This window comes from Vulpes lagopus, chromosome 11 (genome assembly GCF_018345385.1).
Source record: "Vulpes lagopus strain Blue_001 chromosome 11, ASM1834538v1, whole genome shotgun sequence".
Lineage (NCBI taxonomy): Eukaryota > Metazoa > Chordata > Mammalia > Carnivora > Canidae > Vulpes > Vulpes lagopus.
The window spans coordinates 75,739,110-75,761,409 of NC_054834.1; the positions used below are offsets into that span (position 1 = coordinate 75,739,110).

Here is a 22,300-nt window from a genome sequence, read left to right on the forward strand (position 1 = left end):
GGCCTGACGCAGGCACCTCGGGAGCCTCCTCACAACCTCACCCCCAGCAAGCCCCGCCCCTGGGAGCCAGAGGAAGAGAACAACACGTCTTTATTGGCGGGTCTGGAGGCGGGAGGGGAAAGGCCAGCGGGCGGGAGACCAGGGGATGGGGAGGTTGGGGCGAACAATGGCGCAAGCGGGTGCGTGCATGGCAGCGGCCTGGCCTAGCCACGCTCGCAGATGACCTCGACAACACTGGGTTCCATGGGCACTGGGTCTGGGCAGCGCAGGGCAGCTGAGGCCACCACTTCATCCAACAGCAGGTGCACAAGCTCCTCGTCCGCCACGAAGCGCCACAGGTAGAGCTGCAAGAAGTGACAGTCCACCTGCACCTGCTGCAAGCCGAAGCGACCAAAGGTGCGCAACCGCACACACTCCAGCAGCGTCTTCAGGCTGATCTTGATGATGCCAGTCAGCACCGAGACCTGTGGGCAAGGACACAGGAACATAGCTCTGGGCCAGCAGGTGCTGGGAGGGGGCACTGGGTCCCTGAAGGCATCCAGTTCTGGGCAGGGGCTACACAGAGAGTAAGAGGCCAGGAGCTGCAATGGGGTGTACAAGTCCCAGGACTCCCATAGATACAATGTTGGCACCATTATCTGGAGAACAGAGGGAGAAGGCCCAACAATCAGAAGCAGAGATGGGAGTCAGCACTGACACAGGGGAGCAGAGAGGCTTGCTGAGTCAGAGACAAAAGAACACCAGGTCCCAATCGCTTGGGTGGCTAAGTAGTTGAGCTTCTGCCTTGGCTCAAGTTGTGATCCTGGGATCGAGTCCCACATCTGCATTGGGCTCCCTACAGGGAGCCTGCTTCTCCCTCTGCCTATGTCTCTACCTCTCTGTGTGTCTCTCATGAATAAATAAGTAACAACTTAAAAAAAAAAAAAAAAAAAAGACCACCAAGTCCTGGAGTATGGGCTGGGTTGGGGCAGAGACTATGGTATGGACAGGAATCCTTGGGGAGGACCCAGGACTACTGTGATGAGGACAAGAGCAAAAGAGGCATTCTAGATCTACATCCAGACCCAGGCTGAGAACACACCAAGGTCAGGGCAGAGGGCCATAGCATACAGTGATAGTGGGGTTCCGGCTGACCATTTACTCCTAGAAACAGCTCACAGAGGCAGAGCCTGGGTGAGGACAGAGGCTCCCTGACTCTGTGGGACTGCTTCAGCCAACCTCCTCAAGGGCCCCTGGAAGTTGGGGTCACGGGGGACTTCAGACCTTGTTGAACTCCACGGGGCTGAACACATCAATACGTTCAGAGAACAGTTTCTGGATGTTGCTCAAGAGATTAGTGTCCATTGGGGCACTGGATGGGGGGGGGGAGACAAGCAATCAGAACCCACCCTGGACCTCCATCCTCCTTTGTCCATTCCCCCTGGGGTTCCCCTGGCCAGCCAGACCTGGGTGTATAGCTGGGTGCATAGCGGCCCTGCTGGCGAGAGCTGCTATACACAGAGAAGGTCCTTTTGCTGGAGTCACTGCTCTGGGCCTTGCGGACACCCTCTTCATACAGAAGACCCACCTGGTAGTGGAAGAAAGCACTGCAAGGAGGCCAGAGCAAGGGGAGCCTCCAAGCCCATCAGGTGCCCAGGGTGAGGCCCAAGGACATGCTAAATTACAAACCCATTTGTGACAAGAATCACAGGATAGTGGAGACCTGGTAATGGGGACTTGGTATCTGGTCATTATTTATAGGTCTGGTGGAATGGGCAAAGGCGGGACATGAAACTTGGCACTGAGGCCCAAACTTCAGTGCTAGCCCGGCCCTGATTCCCTGGTTGACTCTAGACCTCAGCCTCATTGTAAGTAAAATGGGGGCAACAATGCCTTGAGCCAGGGCTAAGGAGGAACAAGCCACAGGCACTGGTGTCTTGATCCTCCGAGGACTGCTCCCCTCACACCCACAGCCTGCATCAGGACCCCCTGGCCAGCCCGAGAGTAGCACCTGCACGTCAATAGCCGTTGTGTCCTCCACCACCCGCTTCATGACAGCACGCACGTTCCGGGGCTCCAGGGTACTGAGCCAGTCCCGTGTCTCGACACTCTTGCGCAGCATCTGTGATATGACCAGGCCCTGCACCTTCACATAGTGGGTCAATAACCGCCGTGCTGTCTCCCTGGCCTCTGCACACAGTGTGCTTACAGGTGTCACTGGAGACTGGTCCTGAGCCAGGGGTGCAGAGGACAGAGAGACACTGAGTGCTGGAAGGGCCACTGCCAAGCAGGAGCTGGGCACAGGCTGGGCAAGGCGGAGGCTGGGCTGGGCATAAGCAGCTGGCCTGGGTCTGACCATGACAGCTCAGCCCAGCCTCCGGGATTCCCAGTACCACCATCCCCTACCCTGCTATGAGCTAGTGGTTCACCTGCACGAGAAACTGTTCATCGGTGAGGGTGAGGATATAGGAGATGGTGGCTGTCTCATAGTCCAAGCAAAGGCGGGAGAGTAGCAGGAGCAGAGCAGGCGGTGTGGCACCCCCCTTCTCCCCAGGGCTGTCACAGAAGCTCTGAGCTGTCTGGCACATGGAGCGGATGAAGCCCACGATGAGGCCCTCACGAACACCTTGGCTGCAGAACTCGCCCTGTGAGGAGGAGGGTCACAGATACATAGCAGGTCCCCTCTTCCAGGCATGAGCTGCTAGCCACCCTCTATTCCTAAATGCCCTAGACCCTCTCCAAGGGACAGCTTTATCCTGCATTCCAGGACCCAAGAGCAGCTCCCTTGCTTGGAGGAGGGAGTGCAAAGGAACAAAGCCAGCACTGGGGATCCCACTTTCAGATGCCCTCACAGCCTTCCTCATGACAGCCTGAAACCACATCCAGAGTGCCTGGGCAAGGACTGTGTGCTCTGATAGCTGCCAAACTGTGGGATGAATAAAAGAATACCCAGGATTAAGGGGGAGGGGGGGATGGGAGGCCCAAAGATAGGTCATACCCGGAAGTAAGGCTTGTTGGAGAAAGACACCTCCTTGGCGGTGAAGAGGTGCACAGCTGCCAGGGAGGCTTTGATGTGGCTCAGGATGGAACTGGCCACATTGGCCAGCAACTCCGCCAGGCCTGGGCCTTCCTTTCCAGCCAGACGAGGTGCAGCCAATGCCTGCCTCACATCGGTCAGGCAACCCAGGAAGGCAGCCCGCAGGCCCTGCAGGTGGTGGCCTAGGCGCTCCCGGGCCACTCGCTCCACAATCTCCGTGGCAGCCTCAGCCAGCCCCGCAGCGGCCAGCAGAGCCCCAGGAGCCCGCAGGCGCCGATGGAAGCGGTCCAGTGCCCGCACCAGCAGCGAGTTGTCACCGCTACCCTGCTCCTGAGCCAGCCGCCGCTCTACTAGCGCAAAGTAGCGGCCACCCAGCTCCTGGGCGAAGGCTGTGAGCTTCTCGGCACCCGCCGGGCCCTGGGCTGCAAACAGCTCCTGGTAGGCAGAGGCCACTTGGCAGAGGCCACCCACGAAGCCACTTCCCCCATGATCGGTGAACTCTAAGACGTCGGGAGCGGGAGGGGAGGGCCCCAGCTCTGCCTCCAGGCTCCGTAGCTCAGCCTCCAGCCGCCCTCTGGCGTTGGCCAGGAACTCGTCACACAACTCCTCCGCAGGCTCGCCTAGGGCCAGCAGCAGCTCCACGCACTCTGCCTGCTCGGGGGCTCCAGAGCCGCCCTCCCTGAAAGGTGGGAGGTGGCGGTGAAGGGAAGGCCCACAGATTTCTGGGTGGGGGTGGGGAGTGGGGGAGACAGCCGGAGACTGGCAGGCCCAGGACCCCGGCGGGGTGGGTGAGGGCCCCGGGGCCACACCTGAAGCGCTGCCGCAGCTGCTGAGCCAGACGAGCCGTGATCACTTGACAGTCGTCCTGGATGGCGCGGAAGGAGGGCAGGTGCTGGTACTGCTGCAGCACGGCCCGCGCGCGGCCCTGGTAGCGCACCGCCTGCCCGTAGGCGCCCAGCTCCACACACTTGGTGAGGCAGGAGGGCAGCTCGAAGAGGAACTGCAGCTTCCGCAGCAGCGCGTGGACCCCTGGGGGACGGAGACAGGTGGTGAGGGCGCCAGGGCCCGGGGCGGCCAGCGCAGCACCTGCTCCCGGGGCCGGGCCCACCTGCTAGCTTGGTGATGCGCTCATGGCGGTCCTGCAGGGTGGCGCTGATGCGCGCGCTGAAGTCCGTGATCACCGCCATGTTGGTGGCCAGACGGTCCATTTCGTCTTCCATCTTCCGAAAGTCGTTCTTCATCTTCCGGATGGTGTCTGGGAGGGCAAGGGCACGGGAGAAGGCAAAGGAGATGACTTGGCACAGGCGCAGCACTCAGCCGGAGGCAGGACCCAAATGCTTCCCCGCCGCCCACACACCGCGCACACCCCTCCTTCCCAAATGCTCCTGAGCCAGCTCCTCAGGTCACATTGATGCTTCAGTGCAAAAGAGGCTGCAATGGTGCTTCGTCACAGAAATCGGGAGGGAAGGCCACATTTTCTGAGCACACCCTGTGTGCACCGGTGCAGTAGGGAGACGGCCTATGGAGCCACAGTTCAATGCTGAGAAGATGCCTAAGGAGGGCACAGAGCACTTGGCAGGAACCTGTCTCCTCCTTCAGAGGAGACATCCTCCATGCCCAGAACCCTGCCCGACAGGGAGGAGATACCCTGAAGTCCTTCCCAGACCTTCCAAACCCTTTCACTCCACCTTCTGGAACACAGCTGACCTCTAATGGGCCCTTTCCCTTTTATCTTAAGGGAAATCTGCCTGAGACAGTTTTCACACCCATGCCCCAGGGCCTGGCCCCTTGATACTTCTAGATAGTTTCTACTCTTCTTCCCTTTAAAACCCCAGCTTCTCTGAAGACCACGCCATCAAACTACACCCCTTTTGTTGCCATCTCTACTGTCCTCTTTGCCACACCTCTCAGTTGCTGATCACTGTCACTTCCTTGTGGACAAGAATATCCATATGGAGGAAGCTTCAGACATTCCTGACTCTCCATTCACAACCTCCCCAAATCCACCCACCCTTGCCTCTGTCTCAACTGTGCCACCCTCTCCTTGCCCTCAGAAAGAACTGCTTCCTCTCAATCTCAGCTTTAAGCGTCGCCACCTTCTGTAACTCTGATCATTCACCCTGTCTATTCACTGGCCTCTTCAGGAACTCCAGACCCACTGACCTTAGCACCATGTCACTACTCATGACACCCTTATGGCTGCAATTCCCTACATTTCCTTCATTTCCCGGGATCTCTGACCCACCACTAGGGGATCATGGCATACTTACAAGCACCCTTGCCTCTTTTGCCCCCTCCCTCCAATACTTGCTAGTGAAACCGTCCCAACAAGCCACCTACCCGCAACTGAACAGCTAAAACTGAGCCACAAAATCATGCCAACTGGCTTCCCTTTAAATTTATGGCTTCAAGTTCAAAAGTGGCACTCCACATCGTTCACCCCTCTATCCTTCTAAACCCTTTGCTTTTCCATTTATTTAAAGATTGTATTTATTTATTCACGAGAGACACAGACATAGGCAGAGGGAGAAGCAGGCTCCCTGCAAGGAGCCTAATGTGGGACTTGATCTTGGGATCACACCCTGAGCCAAAGGCAGATGCTCAACCACTGAGCTACCTAAGTGCCCCTGCTTTTCCATTTTCTAAAGTAGTATCTTCTCCTGATATCTTAAAACTCCAATACATGCCCCCAGCTCTCAACTGGTAACTCTACTTCACACTTCACAAAGAAAATACAAGCAAACACCAACACCCTCCAAATCTGCAGAGTACAGGGACAGACCCATGCCTTCTGCTCTCCCTCTTCCTTGGGGGTCTGTCTCATCCAGTCCCATGGCTGTGGTGACCTGGACATTATTGTCTCCAGTCCTGACCACAGTCCAGCCTAACAACCCATTTAACACCTTGATGCGGATGACAAACAGGCTATTCAAGTATGACATGTCCAAAACAGAATTCTTGACTTTCCTAAAAACTGTTCTTCCACTAAAATTTTCCATCTTGCTTCTGGCCATTTTCAGAGTCATTTTTTATTCTTATCTTTCCTTCACTTTACATTCGTCTATCAACAAGTCCTGTAAGTTTTACCTCCAACATTTTGTTTCCAAGTCACCATCATCTCTTGTCCAACTATGGCCAATATTTCCCAAATAATTTCCCTAAATCTACTCCTGAACTTATCATCAATATTCATAAAGGAAGGCTGCCTGGCTGGCTCAGTCAGAAGAGCATGTGACTCTTGATCTCAGGGTTGTGAGTCTTTGAGCCCCATGCTGGGTGTAGCGATTACTTTAAATATATATTCATGAAGGAAAGCAAGTATGAAGCTGAAACATATTTGTCACAGGAGACTTTAATTTACTTCTATCGATCCACAAGAGATCAAGTGTCAAGACCCAAGGGAAGCTACAGAAGATCTAAAGAACTAATATGGGTGACCTATTTGATTGAAATTGGATTCTTTTCAGATTCCACAGAATACACTACAACTTTACCACATATTAGGTCTTCAAGAAAATCTCAATAAATTTACAAAGACAAGAAACTGAAGTTGTACAGACAGCATTTTCTGATTACAATGCAATTAAATTGGAAATTAATAACAAAACCACAAAGCAAAAAGACCCCATCATTTAGAGGGAAAAAAACAAACCTTCATTTTTAATCAGTTATTGGGTCAAAAGGGAAATCAAAACAAAGTGCAGTATATAACAACAATGAAAACACTACAGATCAGAACCTATAGGACACAGCTGGAGCAATGCTCAGAGGAAATCAGTTTTTTTTTTTTTTTTTTTAGGAAATCAGTTTTTAATCTTTATATAAATAAGTTAGAATAAATTTTCAACTCAAGAAGTTAGTAAACATTCTACAAATAAAAAAAACAGAAAAAAAAACAGAATTAAGAAATTAGTAATGCTAAAAGCAGAGATTTTTTAAAGATTTTACTTACCTATTTATTTATTTTTAGAGAGAGTGAAAGTGAGCGCAGAACCCATCGTGGGAGTCAGTCTTACAACCCTGAGATCATGACCTGAGCCAAAACCAAGAGTTGGATGCTTAACCAACTGAACCACACAGGCACCCCAAGATCAATACATTTATTACATGGGTGAACTAACGAAGATCAGGATCATTAAAAAAAAAAAGGATAAAAATAAAATTTATAAAATGTTAGGTAAAGGGCACCTAGGTGGCTCAGTGGTTGAGTGTCTGTCTACCTTTGGCTCAGGGCATGATCCTGGGGTCCTGGGATCGAGTCCCTCTGCCTATGTTTCTGCCTTCCTCTCTGTGTCTCTCTTGAATAAATAAATAAAACCTTTAAAATTTTAAAATAAAATGTTAGCTAAATTAATTTTTTAAAGGGGGGAAATAAATACAAATACATAATTAGAATAATCACAAGATAAAACTTTGCTCAATTTTATGTAAAGAAATTGAAAACCTGAATGAAATGAATAATTTGCTATGAAAACAGAATTTACCTATATGTGGGTGCCTAGGGGGTTCTGTTCTGTTGGTTAAACATCTGTCTTGGGATCCCTGGGTGGTGCAGTGGTTTAGCGCCTGCCTTTGGCCCAGGGCGCGATCCTGGAGACCCGGGATCGAATCCCACATCGGGCTCCCGGTAGATGGAGCCTGCTTCTCCATCTGCCTATGTCTCTGCCTCTCTCTCTCTCTCTCTCTCTCTCTGTGACTATCATAAATAAATAAAAATTAAAAAAATAAAAATAAAATAAACATCTGTCTTCTGAGCCACTCTTCTGAGCTATGGCAATACCCCTAGGACATTGGCCAGGCCTGGTGCCTATGTGTAGACGGGAAGGAGAATCTTTTGTTGACAATGTTCTCTTCTCGCTGTTTATGTTTTCTGTTGTTCTGGAATCCATATGGTTAATTTTTTTTAAAAAAGGTTGTATTTACTTAATTGAGAGAGAGAGAATGAGCACGGTAGGGGGGAGCAGAGGAAGAGGGAAAAACAGGCTGCCTGTTAAGCATCCAACTCTAGGTTAGCAGGAAGCCCAATGAAGGGCATGATCTCAGGACTCTGGGATCTTGACCTGAGCCAAAGACAGATGATTAACCAACAGAACCACCTAGCACCCCATATAGGTTAATGAGAACATTAACAAAAAGAGCTCAAAAATTAAAATGATACATTCATTTCTCTTATGAATAGAGATGCACAGATACATAAATGGAGATGCAGAGGCAACTTAGCAAACAGAATTCAGCAATGTATTAAAAGAATAATTGGGGGATCGCTGGGTGGCTCAGCAGTTTAGTGCCTGCCTTCAGCCCAGGGCATGATGCTGGAGTCCCAGGATCGAATCCCACCTTATTAATAGATGAAAATTAAGTGCCTGGCTGGTTTAGTCAGTTGAGCATCCAATTCTTGGTTTCAGCTCAGATCATAATCTCAGGGTCATAAGATGGAGCCCTGTGTGGGGCTCCTCGCTCTGTGCTGAGTCAGCCTGAGATACTCTCTCTCCCCCTCCCTGCTCTCTCTCTCTAAAAATAAATAAATAAAAATAGATGAACAAGAAATAATTCAACACCAATTCTTGAATTTGAAAAAAAAAAAACTCAATAAAATATGAATAGCCGAATATTTCTCTAACCTCCAAAAACCAACATGAACTTTAATGAAGCAATGCTGGAAGCATTCTCATTAAAACCAGAAAGATGACAGGAATGACCATGATCACCACTGCTATGTAACGTTGTTCTGAAGATACTAGCCAACCCAGTTAGACTCAAGAAATACATTATAGAGAGACACAAATTGGAAAGGAAGTAAAATTATCACTATTTGCAGATGATATAATTATACAAATTGAAAACCCAGGGCAGTCCGGGTGGCTCAGCGGTTTAGCGCCGCCTTTGGCCCAGGGCATGATCCTGGAGACCCAGGATCGAGTCCCACGTCGGGCTCCCTGCATGGAGCCTAGTTCTCCCTCTGCCTGTGTCTCTGCCTCTCTCTCTCTCTCTCTCTCTCTCTCTGTCTCTCATGAATTAATAAATAAAATCTTTAAAAAGAAAAAATAAGGGATCCGTGGGTGGCTCAATGGTTGAGGGCCTGCCTTTGGCCCAGGGCATGATCCTAGAGTCCCGGGATCAAGTCCCACGTCGGACTCCCTGCATGGAGCCTGCTTCTGCCTCTCTCTCTCTCTTCCTCCCTCTCTGTGCCCCTCATGAATAAATAAATAAAATCTTTTAAAAAATAATAATTAAAAAAAATAAAAATAAAAAATAGAAAACCCAAAAGAATCACTGAAAATATCAGCACAAAGAAGAAGAGAATTTTGTAAGGTGACAGTATGGAATTCATACAAAGAAATCAATGGTATTAAGTAGCAGCACTCACACTTACTAGTTAGAAGATACAATGAAAGAAAAGGATCTGTTTTATTTTTATTTTTTTTTAAATAATTTTTTTTTTTAATTTATGATAGTCATACAGAGAGAGAGAGAGGCAGAGACACAGGCAGAGGGAGAAGCAGGCTCCATGCACCGGGAGCCTGACGTGGGATTCGATCCCGGGTCTCCAGGATCACGCCCTGGGCCAAAGGCAGGCGCCAAACCGCTGCGCCACCCAGGGATCCCCAAGGATCTGTTTTAATACAATTTAAAAAATAAAAATATCTAGAAATAAGTTTCAGAAATGTTCAACATTTATATGAATAAACCTGTATAAATTAGAGAAGAAGATACTAAAAGGCCTGAAGAAGTAGAAAAGCTTATCTTGGATAGGAAACCCAATACTCTGTCAATTCTCTCTAGAAATTTAACTTAATTCAGTAACATTTTAAGATATCACTTCTTGAAAGTATAACTTAATGTTCAGATGGAAGAATAAGCACACACAGGAAATTTTGGAGGTAGAAAATAGTGAGGGAGAACTAGCTTTCCCACAATGTAGAGCATTTGTAACTTTATAGCTACAATAATTTAAAGTGTGTGGCACTGGTATGTGGACAATTAGAGATCAGTTACATCAAACAGAAGATTTTTTATTTTATTTTGAGAGAGAGAATGTGTGCATGAGGGGAGGGAGCGGAGAGGAAAGAGAATCTCAAGCAGAGTCCACACTCAGTGAAGAGCCCAGATGGGGCTCAATCTCATGAGCCTGAGATCATGACCTGAGCCAAAAATCAATCCAGAGTCAGACACTTAACTGACTGAGCCACCCAGGAGCCCCAAAACAGAAAGTTTTTGAAAAATCCAGAAACAAAGAAATTATGATAAGAGTACCAGTCCAAGTCCATGGGAAAAAGATTAATTATTCAACAAATAGTGTTGGGACAAGTGGAGAACCACTTGAAACAAAAATATAGTTGGATTCAGACCTCACACCTAACACGCACATGAACAAACACACACACACACACACACACACACACACACACAGTAGATGAATCCAAGTTTGAATGTGATTTTAAAATGTAATCACAAAGTATATGAAGACAATCAGGAAGAATTTTTAAATAATATTACAGATGGAAAGGTCTTTCTACAACACCTTAAACTCAGAAGCCATCGAAGAGGAGATCAATAAAATTATTTGATCAACAAAACCACCAGGAGCTAAATCAAAAGATGAACTTTTAAAAAATATTTTATTTATTTATTTGAGAGAGAGGGAGAGGGAGAAGCATATTCCCCGCTGAGCAGGGAGCCAGACATGGGGCTCGATCCCAGGACCCTGAGATCATGACCTGAGTTTAAGGCAGATACTTAATCTACTGATCCACCCAGGTGCCCTGAAAAGATGAACTTAAAAAAAAAAAAAATTCATGTCATTTCATCTAGGGCTAATTTTCCTTAGTATGTGAAGAAGAATTCTAAATCATTATGAAAAAGAACAACAACTCTATAGAAAAACAGGAAAAAGACATGAATAGGCAGTTCATGGACAAGGATAACAAACAGCTCTTCAACAGGCAAAAGATGTTCCACCGCACTCACAAGAGAAATTGAAATTACAGAGGTTTCCAATTTTCACCCATGGGAGTATCAAAGATGAAAAATTTTGGTAAGTGTTGACTGGGGTGTTTAGAAAGAGCTATTCTCTTAGTTGCTGGTGGTTGTGCAAACTGGTGAATATTTATGGAAAGGAACCTGGCGTCATCTGTGAGCCTCTGCACACCCATACCTGGCTTGGGTGTGGCTCCTGGACCATGGGAATATTTTCTGAGCAGACCTGGGGCAGCAGCCCAACTTGGGGAGACAGCAAGAAAGGCAAGGTGAGGAGAAAAACATCAAAGACATGACAGGGAAAATAAAAGGGAACAGACACAAAGTTGCAGGAAACAGAGAAGGTAAAAAAATGCACAAGAACCCACAGAACTAAAATCTGTGGAGCAACTGAGAGATTTAAAAAATGTACAGGAGGAAGTAGACCATGAATTAGCAAAATAACCTTTTCATGTTAGCAACAATCTATAGCACAAAACCACTCACCTTTATTCTTTTTTTTTTTTTTTTTTAGATTTTTATTTATTTACTCATGAGAGACAGAGAGAGAGAGAGAGAGGCAGAGACACAAGCAGAGAGAGAAGCAGGCTCCATGCAGGGGAGCCCGATGTGGGACTTGATCCCAGGACTCCAGGATCACACCCTGGGCCAAAGGCAGACGCTCAACCACTGAGCCTCCCAGGGATCCCACTCACCTTTATTCTCACTTTATTCTTAGATGTTACCCTAGAAAGTTACTAAAAAATAAAATAATATAAAATGAATGGACTATACTTAGTCCATTTATACGAATTCTTTGGAGCCCCACTCTGGAGGTGCTTGCATTTTGTTGGAAAAGGATGATTCCATTGCCAATCCATGGACAATGTATTAAAGAACACAGCACACAGAGTACCATGTAGTTAAAAAAATGAATAAAAGCAGAGCAAAGGCAAAAGATGGAAGCTGAGGTATCAGAAGGATCATGGGCTAATGATCACGGAGGAGCTTGGAAAAGAGGCATTTCATCCTCCCCTAATTTCTGTCTTCGCTTAGGAACAGTTTAACCAGGGGATCCCTGGGTGGCTCAGCAGTTCAGTGCCTGCCTTTTGGCCCAGGGCGCGATCCTGGAGTGCCGGGATCGAGCCCTATGTCAGGCTCCCAGCTTGGAGCCTGCTTCTCCCTCCACCTGTGTCTCTGCCTCTCCCTCTCTCTCTCTCTCTCTCTCTCTCTCTCTCTCTCTCTCTCTATCATGAATAAATAAATAAATCTTAAAAAAAAAAAAAAAAGGAACAGTTTAACCTGTTGACATAATCTCCATCCAGGTCTGTCAAATGATACCATCAAAAGAGCAAATTCCTTTTTGGGGTGGGTGTTTGGGCCCATGACACTTAGATACTACCTCAAAAAGGAAACTTGAATCTGACTTCCAAAGGAAAAAAATCCAAAAACTAAGTTGTCACTCAAACGGAGTAAAAGAAAACCTACTGCTGGTGTCATTGTCGCTGAATGCACAGGCACAGAGCTATTAAAATGGAAATAAAAGTTGTACAATGTTAAAAAAACAAAAAACAAAAAAACACCACTGAGTAATAGACTATACTGAATATCCTTGAACTATTTGAAGCTTGTTAAGAAAAGCAGCTTGCACTAGGGCAAATGGTAACTAGACACCAAGATACTAGCTTGGGAGAGGAATGGGAGGTAAGTGGTAGGAGACTGGGGGTGGGTTGGGGGTGGGGGGCTCGCCAACCTGCAGCCTATTGGCCTCAGTGCTGACTTCCCAGTCCTGTTCCATTAGTGAAATTCACAGAGCTCTGCACTTGTAACCTGTGTACTTTTCTGTGTGTCTGTGAATCTTCAATAAAGTTTACTGTTAAAGATTGCTTTATCATTGCCTGGGGAAAGGAATGGGAAGAGGCTTTTCATTGTGCAACCTTTGAGACCTTTTCAATTTTGAAACAGATAAATGTATTATTACATAAACTAACTGTCAAGGCCAGAGGTTGGCAAAGTACAGCCTGGAGACCAAACCTGACTTGATCCCTGTTTAGCTTTCTGGGTTTTAACTGGGATGTAATCAGCATACCCTGAAATTCAGTGGATTTAGTATTTTTAGTATATTCACAAGATTGTACAACCCATATCACTATCAAACTAGAATATTCATCATCCCAAAGAGAAGCTCAAAACCCTTGGCAGTGACTCCTATTTCTCTCATGCCTCAGTCCCTGCCAATCACTAATTTGTTTTGTTTCTACGCATTTGCCTGTTCTGTACATTTAACATAAATGGAATTATACAAAATATAGCCTTTTGTGCCTGGCTTCACTTAGCACATGTTCAAGGTTCTCTACATTATAGAATGAATCAGTAGGTCACACTTTCTTATGGCTAATATTCCATTGTGTGGCTTCACATTTGTTTCCCAATCTACCACCTGGTGGCCATTTGCATTGCACTGTTGGCTACTATTAACGCTGCTATGAACATTCATGTACATGTTTTTATGTGAACACGTTTTCCGTTCTCTTCAGTATTGTCCCACGAGTGCAATTTATGGGGCATATGCTAACTCTATGCTTAGCTGTTCATGGAATGGCCCAAGTATTTTCAGGTGCACCATTTTGTATTCCTACTAGTAATGTCTGAGAGTTCCAAATCTTCCACATCTTCACCAACATTTGTCATATTCCACTTTCTGGAAATCCCAGCGGGTATATAGTGGTATCTCACTGTGATTTTGATTTCATTTCCCCAATAACTAATGATATTGAGCATCTTTACATGTGCTCATTGGTTATTTGTATATCTTCTTTGAAGAAATGTCGATTCAAACCCTTTGCCCATTTTTCTTTAAAGATTTTTCATTTATGTATTCATGAGACACACACAGAGAGAGAGGAAGAGACATAGACAGTGGGAGAAGCAGGCTCCCTATGAGGAGCCCGATGCGGGACTCAATCCCAGGACCCCACGATCATGACCTGAGCCAAAGGCAGACGCTCAACGACTAAGCCACCCAGGTGCCGCCTTTGCCCATTTTTAAATAGGGTTATTTGTCTTTTTAGTGCTGAGTTGTAAAAGTTCTTTATATATTCTGGACATTAGACCCCTTATTAGATATAGGACTTACAAATACTTTCTCCATTCTGTGAGTCATCCTTTACTTTCTCAATATTGTCCTTTATTATTTTTTAAAGATTTTATTTATTTATTCATGAGAGACACACAGAGAGAGAGGGAGAGAGGCAGAAATATAGGCAGAGGGAGAAGCAGGCTCCATGCAGGGAGCCCAAAGCAGGGCTTGATCCCAGGACTCCAGGAAAATGCTCTGGACCGAAGGCAGGTGCTAAACTGCTGAGCCACCCAGGGATCCCCAATATTGTCCTTTAAAACATAAAACTTTATTTTTCTAAAAAGATTTTACTTATTTACTTTTGAGAGGGTGCAAGCAAGCCAGGCGAGGCACAGGGAATTTCAAGCGGACTCCACACTAAGCACAGTGCCTGACATGGGGCTCAATCTCATAACCCCAAGATCATTACCTGAGCCAAAATCAAGTGATGGACACTCAACCAACTGAGCCACCCAGTTGCCCTCACGAAACTTTTATTCTGATGAAGTCCAATTTACCTATTTTTTTTTTCCTTTGGTTACTTGTGCTTTTGGTGTCTGTAGAGAGAAAAGACACTCCTGTGTGTTTCCTCCACTCTCAATACTCCAATACTACTTCACATCTGACACCAGATTATGTGTGTTTACCACACATCAAGTAATTCTGCAACACCAGCTGAATATCCCACAATTTACCTTAATTGTGTGACTATTTACCTAGAGTTAGTGTCAGATCTTTTTTTAAAAATATTTTATTTATTTATTCATGAGACACAGAGAGAGAGAGGCAGAGACACAGGCAGAGGGAGAAGCAGGCCCTACGCAGGGAGCCCAACATGGGACTCAATCCCAGATCTCCAGGATCATGCCCTGGACTGAAGGTGACGCTAAACCCCTAAGCCACCCAGGCTGCCCTAGTGTCAGATCTTATAGGCTAAGGGCTGATTCACACAAGACTACACTACCCCAGGGCATGTGGGTCGATCAGTTGGTTGAGCACCTGACTCTTGATTTCATCTCAGGTCATGATCTTGAGGTCATGGGATCAAGATCCAAGTCTGGCTCCGTGCTAGGTTGCAGAGTCCTGCTTGAGATTCAATCTCTCCCTCTGCCCCTCCCCCTCACTTTGTGCACATACATGCAAGCTCTCTCTCTTTCTCTCAAATAACTAAATAAAATCTTTATAAAATACAGCAGATTTAAATCTTTCTTTTTAAATTTTTTTTAAAGATATTATTTATTTATGCATGAGAGAGAGAGAGAGGCAGAGACACAGGCAGAGGGAGAAGCAGGCTCCATGCATGGGACTTGATCCCGGGTCTCCAGGATCACACCTTGGGCCAGAGGTGGCCCTAAACTGCTGAGCCACCCGGGCTGCCCAGATTTAAATCTTTCTGTAGTAAATTCAATACCTGGGCTTCTGCAGAGACAGTTTCTTTCTTTTTTTTTTTTTTTAAGATTTTATTTATTCATGAGAAAGAGAGAGAGAGAGAGAGAGAGGCAGAAGCAGGCTCCATGCAGGGAGCCTGACATGGGACTCGAACCTGGGTCTCCAGGATCATACCCTGGGCTGAAGGCGGCGCTAAACCGCTGAGCCACCTGGGCTGCCCCAGAGACAGTTTCTATTGATTTTTTTTTTTTTTTTCTGTGTATGGGCCAGATTTTCTGCTTTATTTGCCAGTCTCATAAAGTTTTGTTGAACAACAGACATATTAAATAATATAACATGGTAACTCTAGAAATCACCTTCTTTCTCCTCCCCAGGGTCTGTTGTTGCTGCTGCTTGATGCTATTGTTTAATTATTTTTCTGAGTTACAAAATATCTACTAATTAGTCTCTGAACCAATTCTGTAAAGTTTGATCCTTTGTTGTGTATAGCCACTGGAATCTTTACTTGGTTAGCTTAGTGACCACTAAGGTCAGCTAATGATTGGACACATATTTCTTTTTTTTTTTTTTAAGATTTTATTTATTTATTCATCAGACACAGAGAGAGAGAGAGAGAGAGGCAGAGACACAGGCAGAGGGAGAAGCAGGCTCCATGCAGGGAGCCCAATGTGGGACTTGATCCTGGGCTCCAGGATCATGCCCTGGGCTGAAGGCAGGCGCTAAACTGCTGAGCCACCCAGGGATCCCTGGACACATATTTTTTAAATACCTGGAACCAATACATCTCTTCAGTTTTTGCTGAGGGACTGTGTGAGTGTGTGTGCTGGGGCAGATCTTAAACACTCAACTAGGCAGTTTACAGCTCTGCCTTAGCCTTTACTTACTGTTTGTGCAGAGCCTGAAGGTGAGCCAGAGAAGAAAGCTTAGAGCATTCTCAGGTCTTTCTTAAATGCATGTGTACCACCTTACATATATGTGACCTTCAAATTTCAATATGAATGTCTCATTTCCTGTTAAGCATTTGAGTTAGTCTTTGCCCCATGTATTATCTATCACACAGTAATTGCCTGAAATTTTCTGACAAAACTCCCTGGTGAGAGGCTTTTAGACCCAGGGTGACTTCCAGGGTCAGGTCAAGTAAAAACAAATCTATGGAGTGGAGTCTTTCAGGAAACCACCAGACAGGTTACATAAAGACAGTTCTTGGAATGCCTGGGTGGCTCAGCAGTTGAGTGCCTTCTTCAGCTCAGGTCGTGATCCCGGGTTCCAGGGATGGAGTCCCATGTCGGGCTCCCCAGAGGGAGACTGCTTCTCCCTCTGCCTGCGTTTCTGCCTCTCTCTCTGTGTGTGTCTCTCATGAATAAAAAAGTAAAATACTTTAAAAAAAAAATTCTTTCAGCATGAGGCTTTGAAAGAGCTCCACTTCTGTTCTGGTCACTTCAGTACCAGAAATAAATGGGCTACTACTGAGCTGCCTGAGATGGAGAGGAAATTGTGGGGTAAGCTAAAATATCACAGGGTGCTTGGGTGGCTCAGTCAGTTAAGCATCTGCTTTCAGCTCAGGTCATGATCCCAGGGTCCTGGGATCAAGTCTACTTCTCCCTGTGCCCCTCCTCCCTGCTTGTGCTCAAATAAATAAATAAATAAATAAATAAATAAATAAATAAATATTTTTTTTTAGATAAATATTTTTTAAAAATTTATTTATTTGACAGAGGGAGATAGAGTACAGGCAGAAGGAGCAGCAGGCAAATGGACAGGAAGAAGCAGTCTGAGCTTCTCCCGATGAGGAACCCAATGAGGGGTTAGATCACAGAACCTGAGCTGAAGGCAGATGCTTAACTGCCTGAGCCACCCAGGTATCCCTCCCCCCAAAAAATCTTTAAAATATATAAATTAAATACCACAGGCAGGGTGCCTGGGTGGCGCAGTTGGTTAGGTGTCAGACTCTTGGTTTTGGCTCAAGTCATGATCTCAGGATCCTGAGATCAAGCCCCAAGTCAGGCTCAGAAGAGTCTGCTTGAGATTCTCTCTCCTTCTCGCTCTGCCCCTCCTGTTCATGTACTCCCTCTTTCTCTCTCTCTCAAACAAATACATACATCTTTAGGGGAAAAAAAACCCACCACCGGATTCACTACTTTAACCAAGATTCAGTTGTTTTTCTTGAATAAAGGGTCTTCAGATTGCTGCAAACTTTTGGTTAATTTTTAGAATTCCAAAAAAGTTAATTCTGACAATTTTGACCAGTTTTTTGGTTGCATTTATGGAAGGGAGATTTTTTAATTTTTTTTTTTATTTTTATTTTTTAAAGATTATTTATTTATTTATTTATTTATTTATTTATTTAAAAAAAAATTTTTTTTTAATTTTTATTTATTTATGATAGTCACACAGAGAGAGAGAGAGGCAGAGACACAGGCAGAGGGAGAAGCAGGCTCCATGCACCGGGAGCCCGATGTGGGATTCGATCCCGAGTCTCCAGGATCGCGCCCTGGGCCAAAGACAAACGCCAAACCGCTGCGCCACCCAGGGATCCCTATTTATTTATTTATTTATTTATTTATTTATTTATTTATTCATGAGAGACAGAGACAGAGAGAGAGAGAGAGAGAGAGGCAGAGACACAAGCAGAGAGAGAAGCAGGCTCCATGCCAGGAGCTCGACGCAGGACTTGATCCTGGACTCCAGGATCGCACCCTGGGCCAAAGGCAGGCACCAAACCACTGAGCCACCCAGGGATCCCCAGATTTTTAAAAAATATTTTATTTATTTATTCACGAGAAACACAGAGAGAGAGAGAAAGAGAGAGAGAGAGGCAGAGGCACAGGCAGAGGGAAAAGGAGGCTCCACGCAGGGAGCCCGACATGGGACTCAATCCCAGGTCCCCAGGATCAGGCTCTGGACCGAAGCCGATGCCAAACCACTGAGCCACATGGGCTGCCCTGGAAAGAATATTTTCAAATACACTTGCTCCACTATTTCTGCTGACATCATTTTGGATGTCACACCTGTTTATGTAAATGAACTTCACTGGAGCACAGCCATCTGCATTCATTCACCTACTGCCCATAGTGGCTTTCAGGTTATCACAGCAGAGACAAGTACAGAAACCAAGGGGCCTGCAAAGCCTAAAATATGTACTTTACTCAGAAAAGCTTGCGACCCTTCGTATATATCCTATGCAGTCAGGTCCTGCTCCCTTCATCACGTCACTCTTGCTCTTGTCACAGCATTTTCAGGGTCTTTGCACAGGATGTTTCCTCAGCCTGAGCTGCTTTGCCTCCAAATCCTCACATGGTCAGCCCTTTATCATTTACCTTCACTGTCACTGCCTCACAAACCCCTTTCTCTGCCACCCTTTTTAAACTACCCCTAACCACCCACTTTCTCTATATTATCCTGTTTCATTTTCTCTGGAGCTCTTGTTGAGTGAAATGATCTATATTTATCATCCGTCTCTTTCTCTAGAACATATGCTCTGTGATGGCTAAGAAACTTTCTTAGTCCATGCTGCTGGCATCTTGCCTGGACTGCTGCAACAGCCACCTAATGGGTGTCCTGGCCACCCTTGCCTCCCTATAGTCCATTCCCCACAGAGTGGACTGAAAGGTCCTTTTAAAACAAGTCAGGTCACTCCATTCTTCTCATTTCCACTCACTCAGAGTAGAGAACAGGATCCTTGTAACCACTTATAAGTCCCTACAAAATCTGGTATCCACTAGCCCTCTACCCTATCACCTACCACTCTCCTCCTTCCTCCCTCGCTCCCCCTTAACTCCATGCTGCACTCTGAATATGCCCGACATGCCCTCTCTTCAGAGCCTCTGCCCCTGCTGTTTGCTCCCCTACCCATGGCTAGTTCTTTCTCATGAAAGCCCCGCTCAAATGTCACCACGTCAGAGGGGCCTTCTCATACTTACCCTAGCTAAAGGCAGACCCACACGCACATTACTCTTTTATCCTTATTCTATTTTCTTTTTCTGGCACTTACTACCACCTTTATTTGTGTGTTCATTTATTGTCTGTCTCCTCAAATAGAATGCAGGCTGCAGGAAGGAGCTTGATCTAGCTGGTTTATTACTATATCCCCAAAATGCAGAACAGCTCTTGGCAAAAAAAAAAAAAAAAAAAAAAGGCATTCAATGAATACTTCTTGAATGGATATAAGACTTTACCATGTTATAGATTTAGAACCCTGATTCCAACACTCATTTTATAATTTTCTCCCTTTCTTAGAAAAAAGATAAGTCATCCTTTATTAAATAACAGTTAAATGTCAAAATTATACAAATTCTAACAAATGGAAAATGTAATGTTTGCAAAGTTCTTGTAAGAAATTTTGTAGCTCAGAAATTATCATGATTTCTTTTTTTTTTTAAAGATTTATTAATTTACTTTAGAGAAAGAGTATGAGGGTATGGGCAGAGGGAGAGAGAGGCAGAGAGAAGCAAACTCCCCCTGAGCATGGAGCCCCAACACCCGGCTCAATCTCCATCTCATGACCCTGAGATCATGACCTGAACTGAAATCAAGAGTTGGACTCTTAACTGAATGAGCCACCCAGGCGCCCCTAGGAATTATGATTTCTTGCTGGTTGATGCTGGTATTAGCAAATAAAGAGGTGCCTACTCACTGAAACCTGTTTCAAATCAGATAAAAGGACAATGGCTACACCCAACCTTGTGATACTAGTAGAGTAAGAGATGTCAGAATGAGCCTCACAAAGGTTCACCCAACATTCTCATGGACCACCAGGAGACATTCGAGATCTGCCTCTAGAACTATGTACACACGAGTCCAAAATTATCACAAAAAAGTCTGAGTAGTGCATTTCACCAACATAAGACAGTAGTTAGTGTGAATGATAGCTGAACCCTGTCTAGCACTGTCCTGGACAGAGAATAAAGGAGGCAGGAGGAGAAGGAAAAAAAAAAACCCTTTTCATGATCTCTGTGTTCCTTAATGTCATATATTGTGTCTCTTTGCTTAATTTTTTTTAAAAAATTTTATTTATTTATTCATGATAGACATAGAGACAGAGAGAGAGACAGAGACAGAGACACAGGCAGAGGGAGAAGCAGGCTCCATGCCAGGAGCCTGACGCGGGACTCGATCCCAGGACTCCCGGATGACGCCTTAGGCCAAAGGCAGGCGCTAAACCACTGAGCCACCCAAGGATCCCCCTCTTTGCTTAATTTAAAAGGGGGAAAGGGATAGAGGAAGGAAGGGAGCGAGAGAGAGAAAGAGACAGAGACAAGCCCACCCTCAAGATAGACCTGGGCAAGAGAAGAAAGCTACCACTAATCAGAGAAACTAACCCTTACTGAGACATCGATAGTGTCAGGGATTCTAAGTGGTTCAGATAAACCCATTTCAGTTTAAGATTTCATTTCGTTGGGATGCCTGGGTGGCTCAGTGGTTGAGTGTCTGCCTTCAGCTCAGGTTGTGATCCTGGGGTCCTGGGATCGAGTTCCACATAGGGCTCCGCCAGGGAACCTGCTTTTCCCTCTGCCTATGTCTCTGCCTCTCTCTGTGTGTCTCTCATGCATAAACAAATAAAACCTTTAAATTTTTTTCATTTTGTTTTTTCTCCCCTTTGACCCTCAGAATAACCCTCTGAGAGCAGCTACCATCATTTGACCACAACAGCTCTGAGAGGTGGGAGTGGATAAATGCCAGGGAGGGACTAGAATCTGGGTCTCCTCCCCCGACTCCCCAACACAAGACCAACAGGCAGGCGGGACTGTGACGGGTGTGTCCCAGCGGGAATCACCTGTGGCTGAGATGAACTTGTTGTAGTTCTCATAGACCAGGGTCTGCATGTCGCTGTCCAGAGCCCGAATCTGTCGCACCATGTCTGTCTCACTGTCCATCAGCTGGGCCAGGGGGCATTCCCGACGCAGCTGGAGGAAATCCAAGTGGTAGTGCTCAGGGCAGGGGCATTCATGTCCCTCAGGCCTGCCCCTACCTGGTAGGCTTTGGGTGCAAGAAAGCTCTCATCCCACTCCTGGCAGAGATACTAGACAAAGAGCCTATCAGTGCCATAGGTCAGGAGTTACTAGATTCGACTCTATTTGGGGTTTGTCAGCCTTTGAAACGCTCAGATTCAGCCACCGCCCACCCCTAAGCCTGTCAACGCCTGGGCCACGCCCCACGCCCCGGCCTATCAGAACATCAGCCCAGGACATCACGCACCCCGCACCTGCTCCGGCCTGTCCAAATCTGCCCACGCCCCCTTAGACTCCAGCTCGGCCCCTGCTTCCTGCCCTAGGGTCATCTGATTTTTAGGAACCCCTGCGTCCCTCACCCCCGCAGCAAAGTCGAAGGCATGATCTGGGGGTGCGATGTGTCCGGGGCCTGGTTCTCCCCAACACACAAACACACACCTTGTCCAGGTACACTTCCGGGTCGAAGTGTGCCCCATTGAGATCCGTCGGGTCCAGGGGGTCCGACCCTGCGGGGCGCCCCGCGCTCTCCCCCTCGGAGAGACCGTAGTAAAGCTTCAGCATCCCGTGCGCCTTCCGCCGACGCTCCGGGGCCTCCGCCTCGGGCCCCTCCGGAGAGTCCCCAGGTCCAGACCCCGAGCCAGGCCCAGCGGCTGCAGCCGCCATCGCTCCAACTGCAGCCCACGGGTGTGAGCCTGGGAAAAGAACTGGGAGGAGGCACTTCCGGGAGCCATAAAGTTCTTGTTGAAACGAGGCAGTCCTTCAGCTGAAAGGTCCCCCTGCAACCCTGGGTCCTTGGGAACTAGCGTTCCCCCGTACCTTTCCTCCCTGAGCGGAAGAGGTTCCGGGAGAGCCCTGGGTTCCCGCAGCCTCCCG

At 46.7% G+C, this 22,300-nt stretch overlaps 1 protein-coding gene across 1 annotated transcript; it reads right to left on the reverse strand.

Annotated features, from left to right (window-relative positions):
- Window positions 1–73: 73 nt before the first annotated feature.
- VPS51 (VPS51 subunit of GARP complex) lies at window positions 74–22,180 on the reverse strand. Its single transcript, XM_041774219.1, has 10 exons — window positions 21,866–22,180; window positions 21,253–21,382; window positions 4,125–4,271; window positions 3,826–4,045; window positions 2,978–3,695; window positions 2,409–2,624; window positions 1,991–2,209; window positions 1,446–1,567; window positions 1,264–1,351; window positions 74–464 (listed from the first exon to the last, which is right to left on the reverse strand). The coding sequence occupies exons 1-10, from the start codon at window positions 22,088–22,090 to the stop codon at window positions 204–206; spliced, it is 2,346 nt and encodes a 781-aa protein (XP_041630153.1). The 5' UTR covers window positions 22,091–22,180; the 3' UTR covers window positions 74–203.
- Window positions 22,181–22,300: the final 120 nt, after the last annotated feature.